Source organism: Solanum dulcamara, chromosome 5 (genome assembly GCF_947179165.1).
Source record: "Solanum dulcamara chromosome 5, daSolDulc1.2, whole genome shotgun sequence".
Classification (NCBI taxonomy): domain Eukaryota; kingdom Viridiplantae; phylum Streptophyta; class Magnoliopsida; order Solanales; family Solanaceae; genus Solanum; species Solanum dulcamara.
In genome coordinates, this window is record NC_077241.1 from 76,429,987 (window position 1) to 76,445,714 (window position 15,728).

Here is a 15,728-nt window from a genome sequence, read left to right on the forward strand (position 1 = left end):
TTAGCACATAAATAGAACACCATTTTTCACTTTTGCCTTTTTAACTATCGTCAAACTATTCTTGAAAATAGAGATAATTCAAACTAAAATCATAAATATGAGCAATTAACTCTGTTGAACTTATCACCTAAAAAAATGTAAATGAAGGGCAAAAAAGGAAAAAAATTTAAACATTTATCTTGAACTTTGAATAATTCACTTATTTTGAACTATGAAAAGAAAACCTAAAAATTCATTTAATATGGAATAGTATGTATTTGGTATCTTTTTGTTTCTTTTTCAACTTTAGCATTGTTTTGTAGTAATTCATTCGAGGGTTAATTTCACCCATCTTATGATATAATTGTAAGAACATTTTATCAACATAATTTTTTCTGACAAAAAAACTCACTCAACTTGTGATATAAATACACGAAAAATTATAGGAGCATAGTGAGTATTTGTGGATAACAAATAAATAATAAAATCGTTGTTAGGGAGAATCATTTTTTATTTTTCTTTCATTACCTCCTTCATGGTATTGATTATGCTTATAATTAAAGGCGAAACTAGAGGACAGAAGGGTATTCATTCTACTTCTTTCGCTGAAAAATTATACAATATAAAAATGGAATCAGACAAAAAGCCGAGATCTCTCCATGTTCAACTTCCCAATGATATCATTAAGTTGAATTCTTGTTTAGAACTCGTCAAGTTCTAATATGTTGGATAATGGATCCACCACGACTTTTGTCTAGAGCAATTCGAACTCGACGTACGTCTAATTCACACATGGTACCTTCTTACCACTGGGCCAAAGCTTTGGGATGACTTGACTTTTTGACCTGAGTTGTTTATGCAGTTTTTTTTTTTTTTGTAGTAACACATGATTCAGAGGACCCCAAAATTACTTTTTTGTCATCAGCATTTATACCCATTTAATACATTCATTTATATGGCCCCTCCCTCTATCTCCAAGTGGGATGAAGTTGGACATAAATGTGATGTCTGAAATGGGATATTTTCTACAATTGCACCATCTTGTCCAAGTGGCTCTTCTATCAGATACCTCATACCTTTCACATTCACTGCCCCCTTCCTAGTTTGATTGCATTCATCTGTTGCTGCTGCATTGGCCATGTTCTCTCAAATCTTGGCTTTTAGTATGTGGAGGGCCACTTTTATTCTTTTTTCTTTGTGATTATTTACTTTTTTTGGTATTTCATGTATCTATCAGTCTAACTAATTAATTGGGCTCATTGAAAGGAAAGTGCTTCCTTACGAGAATTTTTATATCATCAGACTCAAACTTGAGACTTCTTATTAACAATGAAAAGCTTTCATTCATCTCATCATAAGCCAATAGCTTTTGCTTAATCTTTGTATATATATTAAGAAATCTACCAAATATGATAAAACGTTTCATTATGAACCCAACTATTGTTATGTAAACTTAAAAGTCATTGATTCATGGTAAAAGTTCACAAACTTTAAATTCTGAATTAACCTTTATCCCATCGTATTTCTTGGATGATTTTTTAAAATACCCTTATTCATTAACCCTACTGCCCAAATTTTTGCCCTAAAGTCATGTCCGACATAACTTATAGATATTATAATACAAAAATATAAATTTATGCCTCATAGAAAAGTTATTTATTACGAAGGACATACAGTACAGACCAACACAAACAAAGATCAAAAGAGGCTTCTCATACACCCAAAAAAAGTTGAGAAAAAGAACATTAGTGAAAGTCGAACCTAACATCATTAACATTTTAAGATAAAATTAGAATCCATATAAAATAAAATATAAATAAAATATATAATGCAAGTGGGTGGAAAGAATTTGAATTATTTTATTCTTTTTATCTATTTGGTTGAGAGCTGCTTTTAAGTCATCCTAAAAGTAGCATGCCTAACATGATCATAAAGAAAAACAACTATCAAATGTATTAAAGCATTTTCATTATCAACTGTCCAATATTTTTTCTTTATGTAGTTAACTAACTATATATATTCCACACAAAGAGTAAAGCAAAAGTAAAATAACACATCTAATCTACATGTTACTATAAATAGTAGCTTCCCCTGCTATTCTACAAAAATCACTCACTCGATATAGAAAGTTACATGTTGTTGTAGGTCAACTTAAAGTATAAAAATTCTTTACAATGGCTGTGCAACGAGCAAAAATCTCTGTTCAAAATACTACAAGTTTATTTCTATGGCTCTCCTATACCGAAAGAGTTTGTTTTCTAAGTTGTTCTTCCAAGAATCTTGACATGAAGCTTAATAACAGTAGATTCGTGTTAGATTAGACTAATGTATATATCACAATTCCCTTCAAGGCAGATTCTTGATCAAGTCCCTAATATGCTCCATCTGAGGCGGAAGGGGGTTCATCTGATCTGAGATGAAGGGAATTGTGACATATACATTAGTCTAGATGAACCTCCTTCACCAGAAAGTAGAAAGAACACTACCCATCAACTTTCTTGAAGTTAAGGCTTAAAAGCAGTAGCCAGTAGGTACGTTTCCTATCAAGTTCCTCATATCATATGCAACAGACATAATAAATAGGAAGTTTTGGAAGCTACAAACATGCTGCAAATGGTTGAAGACTTGAAGTAATTCTATCTACATGGAAATAAGGGTGGGGCAATGAAAGAAACTTGGCAATAGTGACAGCAATTTGTGAACTAAGATCCAATTAAAAGACTTGCAAAATAATACAAGCAATCAATGCAACTCATGACTATTTTGCACCACAATTATTCATGTAGTCATTTTCTAAAACAAACAGGGACCTCAATAGATACAACATTTCAATCTGTTTCTTGGCTGGCAGATCTAGTATTTAAAAGCAAAATGACCTTGCATCATTTTGATTATTGAAATATTTGCTATACAACTAATTGATTACTTAGGCCTTTAGCAGAACCCGAGATCGCCATTTCTTTTATAATAAGGATTGAGCTGAGGGTCCATCTGAAACAACAGGTAGAGGTAAGACTGTGTACACACCACCCGCCTCAGACCCCACTTGTGGAATTACACTGGATATGTTTATGTTGAAGGATTGGAACTAAAAATGTTATCTGAAGAATCAATTAAAACATTGTAGGGTAGGAAAATAAACTTGAGTTTGGACAAAATATATTGGGAGGACAATTCTTCCACCAAAATATTACACAGAGAGAACAATACCTAAAGAATCACTCTTTCTTTGTTGTAGTTGCATCAAAGGAGTATAAAATTACAGAAAGGGGAAAAGTAAAAGAGACAACTTTATTCTCTTTAAACCACCCCAAATCAAGAACAATTATATAGAGGAAAAAAAGCATAACACATAAACCTTTTTCCACTTTACCCCATCTTTCTTCCTATACAGTGGAATACAATCCAACCACTTAACCTTCCCCCACCCCCACCCCCACCCCCGCCCAGAATGAATTCTAATTAGACCAAAAAAAAATTGTACCTTTGTGTGGCATCATCAAGATTGAATCTTTCAAACTATCATCGTTCATCATCAGTGTGCTGTTACTTTAGACCTCTTCCTTGCCTCACTGTAAAGCACCACACCCATTACTGTCACAGCAAACCCTGTTATGCCCATGATGTTCACTGGATTCCTGAATATCAATACTGACACCACTGCGGCCACTGCAGCCTTGGCATTCCCCAAAACTTGCAGTGTCAAGGCACTTGTATGTTTAGTAACCAAGAAATTAGTCAAGTTCACCAAATAAGCAACTGTGGCATTACCAACCAACAAGAAAACCATAAATCCATCTCCCTTTGCTTTCTCCACTGTAATTGCTGCTACATTCCCCTCTATGTATAGTGTAAAAGGAAGCAAAATCATTGCTGCCATTGGAGCCATGTATAATAACAGATTCATGGAGTGTAATTTCTCAGCATCAGAGGATAACAACAACCCCTGAACCACAGATTTCAAGGCTCTCCCAGCAGTTGAACCTAAAGCCATCAAGAACCCAAACAAATGGAACAATGGCTCACTATTGCTAGCCAAAACAATACCAAGAACCACAGGGACAAGAGCTAAATAAACCTCAGCAGTTTCTTTCTTACAAGTAATCACAAAAGCAAAAATAGCAGTAAAAAATGGGGTAGTAGCACCAATTGCTTGATTAAATGATACAGGAAGGTACCTCAATGAAGTATTACCACAAACCACAGAAAAACAAAAAATAGCACTCAAAGCAAGAATCTTGAAGAACTGTTTCCTGCTATGTATCTGCTGGAAAGGAACAACTTCCAGCCACTTAATGGCAACTAAACTATAAGTAGCACATGACAACATATGCAACATGGTCAAGAATATTGGGTAACGATAACCATAGAAACTTAAAAGATACTTGTTGAGCAACAACACCCCAATGTTGGAACAATACCAAGAAGCAATTATAAGAGCAGTAAGTACATTTGGTGATACCAAAGAACTTATCCCACCATTAGAATACTGTTGCTGCCTGATTTCAGCAGTTGGGGTTACTGGCATATCCAAGACTTGATCTTGGGGTGACTCCAATCTTGGATTGCTTCCCCTTCTTGTTGTCCATGACTGTGCCTCCACCATTACAATGCTTCTAGCCACTTAGAACACTATAAAGATTCAATCTTTATGAATCTTGATACTACTTAGTGTACTAAATACCCAATAGAATTTCAAGAAAATATAATGGGGTTGCTACTGAGCTAAAGTTAAGAGTATTTGGCTAAATGGGGGTTGAGATCTGGGGTAGTGAAGAAGATAGGGTAGGTTGGTGGGAAATTTTGGGGTTTGATCTCATTGAAGGGTCAAGATTTAGATTTCAAATGAGGGAAGTAATCTTGGCCGTTTGACGAGAATTAAAATGATTAGAATAATAACAATAATAATCAAATAAAAATTGATGATTATAGCTGTGAATAAAGTGTCGGTACCATATTGGGTGCTTTAGCTTTATGCACTGTAGCACGTGCTGTTTAAGCGTGTGAGCTGTTATAGTGGACCAATAGGAATTGTCTATCTAACATTCCCCCTATATTTCATCCTACTTTAAGGGGGTGGGGAGTGGGGGATTTATTTGTATTTATTGTTGAAATTTCATAAGATATGTGGTTAAAATAGTCAACTTTGGTCAAATACATTGTATTGACAAAGATATTCTTTTTTGTTTGCCAATAGAAGTTTTGCATTCATGTTGGAGACAAGTAATATACAAAGATGTAAATGCATATTAAGTGAAATTTGATGTAATGTTTATATACATTTTTGTGTATTTTTTCCAACCAATGCTTCAATAATTGGCAATCAAGATTGTTACTTGCTTCTTATAGTCAAAATATTGGTCATACAAAATGGATTGAGAGATAGATTGGCAATCAAGATTGTTGGTTGACAGAGCAAATGACACAATCAAGAAGATCATTTTAATTGGCCCTTCAATTTGCTAAACAAGAAAGGAAAGATTAATCATTAAAGCCTTCTATAACAAGATTGTTGCATTTAATAGTATGGCCGAATGATGGATATAAATTTGAAAATTATACTAATGTATCTTTTTTCCATTTGGTTAAGCCTTAGGGGCATTTGGATATCCAGGTTATAATCTCAAGATTATAAGTCTGGGATAATCTTGTTTTGAACAAGATGACTCATTAGTGAAAGTAGTTATCTTTCTTTGAATTTCTCGGGTTGTTAGAATTTCTGGTTCAATCAGGACTAGGAGTCTCATTCATTCGTTTATGGGAGTGACACTCTGTTCCCACTCAAATTAAGATAAAGGGTCAGGCATGGCGGGGTAGGAACATTCAGTCGATGATCTTTTTGGCTTGACGAAGAAGTCTCATGTTCTTCGAGTTGCAAGATGTTTTAACTGAAAGAACTTTTTGCACAATTCATGCCTTTATGTTTTTATGAAGCAGAAGAAATTCTTTCTTGATTTTCATAAAAAATGTTCTCCGGGCTTGTGAGAAATAGTAGACACTCGATAATATAGTTAGGATATACAAAAGTTGACATGATCACCATCGTGATTAAAAAACGACTAGAATCACTGTATAGTGATCCATTAGATCATATTTCGAAATCAATTGATCCCTCAATTAAATCGTAACTAGAAATAACATAAAAGAAGAAGAGAAATCATTTGGATTGACGCAAAATCCCTAGAAGAATTACACATCTCCAATTGAACAACTTCTACTAGTAATTAATTTACTGGTAGAGCAATGGAGAAATTGGCTGTGTTTGGTTCTGAGTCCTGATCTACCTTATTCGAATTTTTCAAAAATATCGACGGGTGCGTTTCAGATACTTTAAAAGTAGCACATTTTTGGAGAATCAGACACAAGTGTGACAATATTTTTGAAGAATTCGAACAACATAGATCTGATGAGCTTGTGCTGCTCCTTTTAATTTTTAATTGTAGAATTACTAGACAATTGCAAGTTTGATGAAGTTGTTAATTCCACACACTTTCTTGAACGCTGGCGGCCTCTGTGCATATGCTTCTCACAATATTTCTGATTTTGGACAACACCTTTGCTACATCTCCATTTCTTGCCATCAGTCCTCCTACATCTTCTTTGTTCTGGTTCCATGCTCCTTTTAAGTTCCCAAAACAAGTGGCCATACCCCATCACTGCAAAAAATTCAGAAAAAAATTAGTACTGTATTTGGTCCATATTATTATATGTCTTTAAAGATTCTTGTACACTATTAAAAAAAAAAGATTTTAAGTTATATGCATTGTCAGCGGGTGTAAGAGGGTTCAATGTAACCATTTTCATTGAAATATTATACATCTAGGTAATAGAGAAAAAATTAACCTTTTTTGCGTATATATAAGTTAGTTGAATCCTCTTGGCGTAAGAATTTGTTTTAATTCCCTTATTTAGATTTCTAGCTCTACCACTTATTACACTGTCAAGTCATATTGAGATGTTATAGCAGGTAATCTGTATTAAAAATTTACATTATTTTCAAATTACAATTCTCACATTTTAAGGATACTTAATTGTAGATATTCTTTGGATAATAGTGAAAATAATTTTCAAGTATTAAAATTAAGGGTAAATGCATATGATAAGATGAAATAATAGCCCCCCCCTCCCCCCAAAAAAATTAAGGGTAAATGCATATGATAAGATGAAATAATAAACCCCCCACCCCACCCCCAACCTCCCCCCAAAACATTGGACATTCCAACATTCTAACATGGAAATAACATTTTTAACTTAAAACTTCACTATGAATGTTATCATGAATTTATCGAGCTTAAAGAAAGCAACTCGATACATTAAACTTTAGTTATTTGCAAATGTGAAGAAGGCCGGACCACATTTTGTATACATTAATGTAAAAGATTATTTTCACAACCTAATTAACCTCATGACCTTCTGATCATACGACTAACAACTTTTATCATTACGTCAAGTCTTCTACCCCATACTCAATCTATCTGGAACAAAGAACCATGAAAAAAAATGCTAGAAGGGTTAGGTAGAAACTTACAATTGGTGTAATGTGGATAGTTACCATCATGAATACCTTTTAAGCAATAAGTAAAAGACTTGCATATAGGAATAATTAGATGTGAGGGAACAGGTAGCCCTGCTTCTATATACTTGTAGATGAAAAATTGTTGCTCTAATTCTTGCTTTTGTAGAAATGTAAATCCATATCCATTTGTACTAAATTTTGAGTACCCAACCTCAAGATTTAGCCCAAGTTCAATTGAACATTTTTCTTCTCCACTTGATTCTGCACAAATATCCAAAATTAATAACAAGAAGAATAATGAGCTAGTTAAAATATACAAAACATACACAAAAAATGGGGGGTACCATTGTAGCAGACTTTTTTGCTAGCAATATTCTTGGGAGGTGAGATTTTGAGTTCCATCAGATGAGAGATTTTTGATATTTTTTTCTTTTCTCAAAACGTTTTGTTTCTTTTTAATAGTATTACTAATTGTCTGATGCTCATATTGTGAGTTGTGCAGAAATGCAAATAAGATTCAGATAAAAACAATGAAATACTAGCAGAGACAGCAAGTCTTCTGACATAGTCAGAAAATTTGGCAGCTCTTATTTTTGAATGGTGGGGCTCATATTTTTTTTTCATGTCAAATATTCATATTGTGGTCTAATTGAATTTAAATTTGTGAATTGCTGAGTCTATTTTTAAGAATAATATTTTTAACATGATTTTTTTTTATTTTCAAGAGCTTAAATTCAAAATCTGATTAAAAAAAATAAAATCCAAACCATACTACCACAATCTGTGGAGCTCTTAACCTTTGTATTTAAGATAACAAAAACAATAAAATGAGAAATTTTACATTGTGGAATTCTAAAATATAATGCAAATTTGTTACTTCTAAACTATGAGCGCGATTTCAGCGACATATCTTAATTTAACTAATGTCTTATTACCTTCTTAAACTATTTTAAAATGGAATAAATACACCCTAAAAGCTGACATGCCATAGAGAGTGTACACATTCTCTTAAAGACAAATAATAAACAAAAAAATTGGACACAAGTTCTTTTTTAATTGGTCATTTTTATAATTAGTTAGTACACAATTATTGATATTAAAACTTATATATATAAAATTATTTTCATTTCTTTCTTTGTAAAATATTTATTTTAATTTCTTTCTCACTTTAAACTTTTTATTTTTTTTCTCTTTTATTAATTTCTTATCGCTTTTAATGATTTTTAAAAAAATAATTAAAAAGTGTCCTTTAATTTTAATGTTTTTTTTTTTAATGTTTTATTCGATTTTCTTCATTACTTATTTTGATATCCATCTGAAATTAACTTATTTTAAATACAAAACATTTGAAATTTAAATTTGAAATAAAATCGAAAGGAAAGACAAAGAAAATAAATAAATAAATAAAATAAATAGAAAAAAGGGAAAAATAATGAATGAAGGTAAAAAAATATAGAAAAAAATTAAATACAAGGCAATTTTTTTAAAAAAATATGTGTATTAACTTAATTTAAATACAAGATAAAAAAATAAGAAGATTTAAAAAAATTATTTTTTAAAAATAATTACTTTAAAATATTTTAAAAGTTAAAAATATTAGAAGAAATATTTACACATGTGGCGCACGAGTGTTGTACAAATGCAACCAACTTACTTTGTTAAAAATGTCACATCAGCACAAAAGATGCACAAAAAATACAAAAAAAGAGTTTAAGAAGATAATAGGATTCTAGTTAAGTTAAGGCATGTCACTGACATTTTAGTCATAGTTTAAGAGGTACTTATGCATTATCCATTTTCTCTATTTAATTTTTAACTTGTGAAATATTAATCTAAATAAGTTAGAGTAAAATATAACACATACGCTTAAAGTTGATACGATTTTCATTTCAATCTAGTTCCTAAACCTCTCATTTCATGACTAGCCAGCTAAAAAATTAGGATGAATGATGTAACAAAAATGATGAATGAAAAAAAGAAAACACATATAAGGAATACAAGTCTTGGATATTTGATAATTTGAAGTCACAAATTTGAAATCTAATCCAAAATTCAAAAATTTTGAATATCAATTTGTAATTAAAAAAAATGCAAACCAAAATTATTAAGAAATTGAATTTCGGATTTGCCCAAACTATGCTCACTCCTAATTAGTTTTAGTTTTACTTACATACCTATTACTATATTAGAACTATTTTAAGACATGATCTAATATAAAATTTCTTGTTATTCTTTAGTACTACTCGAAGTGTTTTGTAAAAACATTTTCTTGAAAATTGTGTCAATTAGAAAAAATAAATCGAAAGGTAGTTAATCCTTGCGTCACCATAGCTATCCAACTTTACAGAATTTTCTTTTATCAGAAATTGCACAAAAACTGTCAATTGGACGATAATTGCCCCAAATTCTGTTGTCTTGTAATTGAAAGCTCCATTCTTTTCAACTAAAATTATATTAATTTTTTTTTCTTCTAAATCTTGCTGTTTTGGAAGCTTCTTGCGAACCCAGGAAGCTTGGCACTCAAGTGACAGCTCGTATAAGAGGTAAAGTTTCGATTTTTTCTATGTGGGTGTTTGTGATTTTCCATGTTCTACTTATTGTGGTCTATTTTTTCTTGTTTTCTTTCTATAAAATTGCTGTTAGATATTGAAATAGAAGTGTTTCATCTGCTGAACGCTTACTGTTCGACAAAAGTCCTAACAGAGGATAATGTTGTTAAAAAGTACATATTTTGGCTCTCTGAGTCGTCTCTGACTCTAATATTTGCCGGACTACAACTCTTTCTTTTTTGGTTTTCCCTTTATATTGCAACTAAACTCCATTTGGTCGTAGATTTTGAAAGTTGAGTTTTGTGAGTGGAAGTCCTAAAAACCCCAAAGTCTAGTTTTTGGGTACTTGAAAATATTTATCAAATTTCATAGCTATTTGAACATAAATTTTCAAAATCTATGACCAAACACTAGCTAATATTTTGGAATTTTGCTCTTGAGTGTAAAATTCCATTTCAAATTTCCCTTATGCGTTTAGCTTAATTTTCTTGTTGATTAGAGAAGCCTTAGGTAGTCAGTGGTACTTTCTTTCGAAATGTCAACTTAATGGAAAGAAATGTAGGAAATCATCCTACTTGTCACAAAGACACTATTGTTTGTTGCATATTGAATATGAAATTGTTAAGGAAGGAATCCTTCCCTTATTCAACTTTTTTGAGTACGCTGTCCTTTTTTTACGTCTTCCCTTTGATCCGTTCAGAAGATTGGAGCGAAAATGATGTGTATAACTTTCCTCTCACTATTTTTCATTGAGTAACATATTCCGTTGTTTAATAATTTTATCAAGAAACCTGAACATAGGTAACCCCCTCCCGCTCTTTTATCCCAGCTTATAAAAGGGATAATCCTTTTGAAAGCAAAACATTAGTATTTATTTCTGTTTCCATGAAGCTAGGTTCACTGTTGTGAAAAATGTATGTCATTCAGGTGGTGGGCAGCTTGAGTCACCTAAATCTTGTACCTGATTTTGGACCAAATTTTGTGGTGATTAAGTTTCATTGGTGAGACTTCGGTAGAAAATTAGTGGGGTCTCCTAGCTATGTCCATTATGCTTTAGTGCATGTAGCAGTCTTTTTTTTATGTATTGCTTGCAATGTTTGGTCTTGCAGTTGCATAATTTACATGATGGCAAAGAAACCTGAATCTGTATTCCTTGAAGAATGGCTATGCAGAAGTAGTGGCACCCAGGAGAACGTGACGCTGAAACATCCTTCTTCGGCATCAGCCCAAGCTATCATACGAGCCTGGGCTGATCTTAGGGACTCCCTTCAAAATCAGGCATTCCACTCAAATCACCTCCAATCCTTAAGGACCCTCATCGATGTTCAGTTCTCTCTCTATGTTGCTGATCCACAAGCAAAGATTCTGTTGTCTATTTTGTCCTCGCAAAAAGTCTCCCTTCCGCAGGAGTCTTATCCTTTATTTGTTAGGCTTCTATACATTTGGGTTAGGAAATCATCTAGACATTCTCCTGGGGTCATTGATTCAGCAGTTGAGGTACTCTTGCACTTTTTCTCTGGACATATTCATTCAAACAAAAGCTTATCTTTCTTCTCTGAAGGTGTTCTTCTCCTTGGTGCTCTTTCTTTTGTACCATCAGCATCTGAAAAATCTAAAACGGTTTGCTTGAAATTGCTCTGCCAGCTCCTTGAAGAAGACTATAGATTGATCCATTTGTCTGAAAGGACAATCCCGAATGTTCTTGCAGGAATTGGCTATGCTCTATCTTCTTCTGTGAACATTTATTTTGTTAGAGTTCTCAGTTGTTTAATGGAATTGTGGGATAAAAGTGACGGCCCTTCTGCTAGTTTGTCTTATGGGCTCATGATACTGCATCTGATGGAATGGAATTTTTCAAATTTTATCAATACTCACTCCGCAGACAAGATTGATCTTTTCAGTAGAGAGGTATTGAAAAATACACGACCAGCATTCGCTTTGTTTGCTGTAGTCATGGCTGCTGCTGGAGTACTGAGAGTTATCAATAGATCTGAACAGAAAGCACTTATTGACCTAAAGATTTTTGCAGAGGAACGAATTGAGATTATTGCATGTGGTTTAGTTTCTAGTGCTGGAGATGCTGATTATGCTACGATGGAGCCAAGAAACTCCTTTCTGTTACAGTGTATATCGTTAGCTTTATCTAAAAGTGGACCATTTTCTTACCAACCTCATGTGTTTTTATGCCTCACTACAGCTTTGTTGACTGAAATCTTCCCCTTGCCATGCATTTATGTTAAAATCCTAGAATCGCCTTCTGGAAACTTGGTGGGATTAGTTCTCAATGAGGTCCAGCAACATCTAGACAGCATTATTTTTAAGGAAGCAGGGGCCATAACTGGTGTCTTTTGCAATCAGTATGTCATGGCTGATGAAGAAAACCGAAGTGCAGTAGAGGATATCATATGGAATTACTGCTCGGATGTCTATATGTGGCATCGGAAGGTTGCTTTGATGCTTGGAGGTAGGGAGGAAGCGCTGTTAGGGAATCTGGAAAAAATTGCTGAATCTGCATTCCTCATGGTTGTGGTCTTTGCCTTGGCAGTAACAAAGGACAAGTTAAGTTTAAGTGCTCCCCAAGAAATTCAAATGAGACTTTCAGTAAGAATATTGGTTGCATTTTCTTGTATGGAATATTTCCGTAGAATGCGTTTGCCAGAGTATATGGATACTATCAGAGCAGTTGTTACAAGGGTTCAGGAGAATGAACATGCCTGTGTCTCATTCGTGGAGTCTATTCCATCTTATGATGATTTGACAAACCAAGCTGGTTGTGACGTTTTCCTACATGTTTTAATTGTCAATATGTTTGCTATATTACAGTCTTTCACAAAACATCATCTTTTTCCTTGCAGTACCTTCTAGTTTTCAGAAAATGGAATATACGTGGACTACTGATGAAGTGCAGACTGCTCGGATCTTATTTTATCTGCGAGTTATCCCGACTTGTGTAGAATGTATACCAGCCTCTGTATTCCGCAAGGTGCTGGCTCCAACCATGTTCCTGTATCCTGCATCAGATGGATAGATCTAGAAACAAGTAGGAAAGTCAAACCTGGTTGAATATATAAAAATTTCCTTAATGCATTTAACCAGATACATGGGGCATCCAACTGGGAAATTGGCTAAAGCCTCGCACTCGGTGTTTGTCGCTTTCATGTCCTCTGGGAAGGATGCTGATCTAGATGAAAGAGATTCATTAAAGGAGCAACTTGTATTCTATTATGCCAAGAGATCTTTAGAGGTAATAAAGACTACCAAAGTTAATTTCTCTGATGCTTGAGCTTGTTTTCTGATTTAACTGAAAGTTTAGGGATACCCTGGGATTACACCTTTTGAGGTAATGGCTTCTGGAGTTGTTGCACTGGTTAGACATCTGCCTGCTGGAAGCCCATCTATATTTTATTGCATCCACTGTCTCATCGAAAAAACTGATAGCCTTTGTAGTTCAGTCAATACTACTCCAGAAACCGACTTGTGGAAGAGTTGGGATGGAGAGCTGGAGCCTTTCAAGATGTTGGATTTACTTTTTCGTCTCCTTTCTCTTGTTGATATACAGGTAAAGTGGTAACAATGTTTGTATTTAACTGGGAAACCCCATGCTGCGCAGTTAGTAGTTCAATCATAAGAGAGCTTGTGCGTTCATGAATATCAAATATTCAATATCAGTGATACTTTACTTTAATTTTTTAACTTCTTGTTTCTTCATTCACTCGAAAATTTGGGTAGTTGGCATAATTTGTAGGAGCTCTTTCTTGAATTTACATAAAAGCTTTGGAAAATGGAAAATGGATAGATGTCTCAACTTGAAAATGCTAATTTGACTTAGGTGTCCTAGCCAAGATTAATCCCTACTGTGCCAATACAATGCACTTGACGTGGCTGATAAGACAGTTACCCTTTTTTTGGTTCTCAGGTTCTGCCTAGTTTGATGAAGTCACTGGCACAGTTGGTCGTTAAATTACCTTCAAGTGGCCAGGATATGATTCTCAATGAGTTATATCAACATGTTGCAGAATCAGATGATGTTACACGGAAACCGACGTTAGTTTCGTGGTTGCAGTCACTGTCTTATCTTAGTTATCAAAATACTAGCAAGAAAGGATCAAAAGGGGCAGCAAAAGAAATACATAATTCCATGTCAGGAACTACAGACTCATTAAGCATGAATAAAATCAGTGCACGTCTATAGAAAGTTGAGGTATACAATATCCCTCTCTCATAGTCTCATTAATTGGGCTTTCATACTCCTTTAAGATGCGTCTTTCCTTGGCTTATGGCTGTGATGAAAATGCTTTGGGGCAAGAGAAAATCACATCTGTTGAGAAAGTTACTACTTTATATAGACTAAATAAAATCTGTTGAGGAAATTGCTAATCTTACAAGCCACATATTTGTACTGGGTGCAACCTGGTAGATATCCCATTTTTCTAATAAACTTTTTACCTTGTCTGAAATAAAGGAAGTATACCTAGTATTTTCCGAGTATTTGACTTTTTCATTCATACACGAGTGATAATTTTTTTAGCCGGCTTTTTAGGGAGAGACCTTTAAACATATGTGGAAGTCATCGACTCAAATTGTTAATTTCACCTTGGTGTATTGTAGTTGAGATAATTTAGCTTTGGCTTATTTAATTGAAGTTGGTAATATTGCCAAAATAAGAATACATGTCCACCATTAATCATTGGTCCCTTGAAATTTCATCACATGAATAAAACAATCAATCGTGGACAATGATTATGCAGGATTCATGCACACCAGAAATGTTTAAGATAAGGTTAATGCTGAGATTAGTGCTTCTTTAATCTGATGAGAAAATGTCCATTGTTTGGACTGCATTTGACTTGCAATTCTGTGCATAAAGGAGTATTAAGTTTTATTTCATAGTTGATTATATATTAACCTGTATTACACACGGAGCAATTGGGGAAGAATTCTGAGACTTTTCTTCTATTTAGCAAGAAGTAATGTGATAAGTACTTACAATTTAATGTTACACAGGAGTGAGGATCATGAACTGGCTTTCTGGTGTGATATCCCACATGTGTCCGTGTCTATGATTTCTGGATCCATTCCATTTTGAAGTTTCTTCACAGAATTATCAGGATCTGTTGCTAGTAATCCAGGGCAAAATTCAACATCCAACGCCAAGTGTTGAGTTCTCACTTCCATGTGCTGCCTCCAAAATTGTTTTGTGGATAGCCATAAACCTGTCTTGGTGTAAAATATGTTGGCTTAGTGGCTGCATCCTTTGAGATTTACCATTTGTTTATGAAGACTTGGGTGTGCTTTGAGATGGTATGGACACAAACTTCATCAGATTCAGTTCGAGGCAAGAGGAAGTATGATGCCGAGTGAAGTTGCATTTTTTTTTTATGCCAAGCTTCTGACTGAGGAAATTGTGCCTGCCATATCTTGCTTTCGCTTACTTTATCAGGCTTCCATTATTCTCAGCTTGTTCCTTCTTAACTTGGTGTTTATGCCGGATTCTGAAGCAACTATGCCATTGCTCATCCTATACCAGATCATGATGCCTCTTCCTCCAACGAATAAATGCTGGAAAAGATTGAAAATGTTGTAACATAGACATCATACGATTTCTTGACTATACAATTATATGTTTGTTTATACTGAATTACAAATATTTTGTTTGCAGAAATGGCCAAGAAACATTGTGAAGT

General features: G+C 33.8%; 3 protein-coding genes across 7 annotated transcripts; 1 reads left to right on the plus strand and 2 right to left on the minus strand.

Moving 5' to 3' along the window:
* Positions 1 to 2,012: 2,012 nt before the first annotated feature.
* LOC129889939 (probable sugar phosphate/phosphate translocator At1g12500) lies at positions 2,013 to 4,933 on the minus strand. Of its 2 annotated transcripts, none has more exons than XM_055965417.1 (2): positions 3,464 to 4,933; positions 2,013 to 2,390 (listed from the first exon to the last, which is right to left on the minus strand). In XM_055965417.1, the coding sequence occupies exon 1, from the start codon at positions 4,583 to 4,585 to the stop codon at positions 3,515 to 3,517; it is 1,071 nt and encodes a 356-aa protein (XP_055821392.1). In that variant the 5' UTR covers positions 4,586 to 4,933; the 3' UTR covers positions 2,013 to 2,390; positions 3,464 to 3,514. The 2 variants fall into 2 exon arrangements, with proteins under 2 accessions (XP_055821392.1, XP_055821391.1); XM_055965416.1 differs by lacking the exon at positions 2,013 to 2,390 and adding an exon at positions 2,415 to 2,970.
* Positions 4,934 to 6,306: 1,373 nt separating this feature from the next.
* Positions 6,307 to 7,985, minus strand: LOC129888558 (growth-regulating factor 10-like). 2 transcript variants are annotated; one of them, XM_055963516.1, is made up of 3 exons: positions 7,840 to 7,985; positions 7,544 to 7,756; positions 6,307 to 6,635 (listed from the first exon to the last, which is right to left on the minus strand). In XM_055963516.1, the coding sequence occupies exons 1-3, from the start codon at positions 7,895 to 7,897 to the stop codon at positions 6,406 to 6,408; spliced, it is 501 nt and encodes a 166-aa protein (XP_055819491.1). In that variant the 5' UTR covers positions 7,898 to 7,985; the 3' UTR covers positions 6,307 to 6,405. The 2 variants fall into 2 exon arrangements, with proteins under 2 accessions (XP_055819491.1, XP_055819490.1); XM_055963515.1 differs by having other exon boundaries at positions 7,508 to 7,756.
* Positions 7,986 to 9,741: 1,756 nt separating this feature from the next.
* LOC129889940 (uncharacterized) lies at positions 9,742 to 15,726 on the plus strand. Of its 3 annotated transcripts, none has more exons than XM_055965418.1 (7): positions 9,742 to 10,038; positions 11,154 to 12,814; positions 12,900 to 13,050; positions 13,141 to 13,288; positions 13,358 to 13,603; positions 13,961 to 14,245; positions 15,049 to 15,726. In XM_055965418.1, the coding sequence occupies exons 2-6, from the start codon at positions 11,167 to 11,169 to the stop codon at positions 14,234 to 14,236; spliced, it is 2,469 nt and encodes an 822-aa protein (XP_055821393.1). In that variant the 5' UTR covers positions 9,742 to 10,038; positions 11,154 to 11,166; the 3' UTR covers positions 14,237 to 14,245; positions 15,049 to 15,726. The 3 variants fall into 3 exon arrangements, with proteins under 3 accessions (XP_055821393.1, XP_055821394.1, XP_055821395.1); XM_055965419.1 differs by having other exon boundaries at positions 9,745 to 10,038; positions 11,753 to 12,814; XM_055965420.1 differs by lacking the exon at positions 9,742 to 10,038 and having other exon boundaries at positions 11,456 to 11,541; positions 11,753 to 12,814.
* Positions 15,727 to 15,728: the final 2 nt, after the last annotated feature.

What these genes read in the sequence shown, in the direction of transcription:
- LOC129888558 (XM_055963515.1), bottom strand. Translation starts at nt 7,897, where the DNA reads ATGGAACTCAAAATCTCACCTCCCAAGAATATTGCTAGCAAAAAAGTC. An exon ending in CAAAAAAGTCTGCTACAATG is followed by an intron (nt 7,757 to 7,839) that starts GTACCCCCCATT and finishes ATATTTGTGCAG; the next exon opens with AATCAAGTGGAGAAGAAAAA. An exon ending in CTATCCACATTACACCAATT is followed by an intron (nt 6,636 to 7,507) that starts GTAAGTTTCTAC and finishes AATTTTTTGCAG; the next exon opens with TGATGGGGTATGGCCACTTG.
- LOC129889939 (XM_055965417.1), bottom strand. Translation starts at nt 4,585, where the DNA reads ATGGTGGAGGCACAGTCATGGACAACAAGAAGGGGAAGCAATCCAAGA.
- LOC129889940 (XM_055965418.1), top strand. Translation starts at nt 11,167, where the DNA reads ATGATGGCAAAGAAACCTGAATCTGTATTCCTTGAAGAATGGCTATGC. An exon ending in CTGGCTCCAACCATGTTCCT is followed by an intron (nt 13,051 to 13,140) that starts GTATCCTGCATC and finishes GCATTTAACCAG; the next exon opens with ATACATGGGGCATCCAACTG. An exon ending in ATGCCAAGAGATCTTTAGAG is followed by an intron (nt 13,289 to 13,357) that starts GTAATAAAGACT and finishes CTGAAAGTTTAG; the next exon opens with GGATACCCTGGGATTACACC.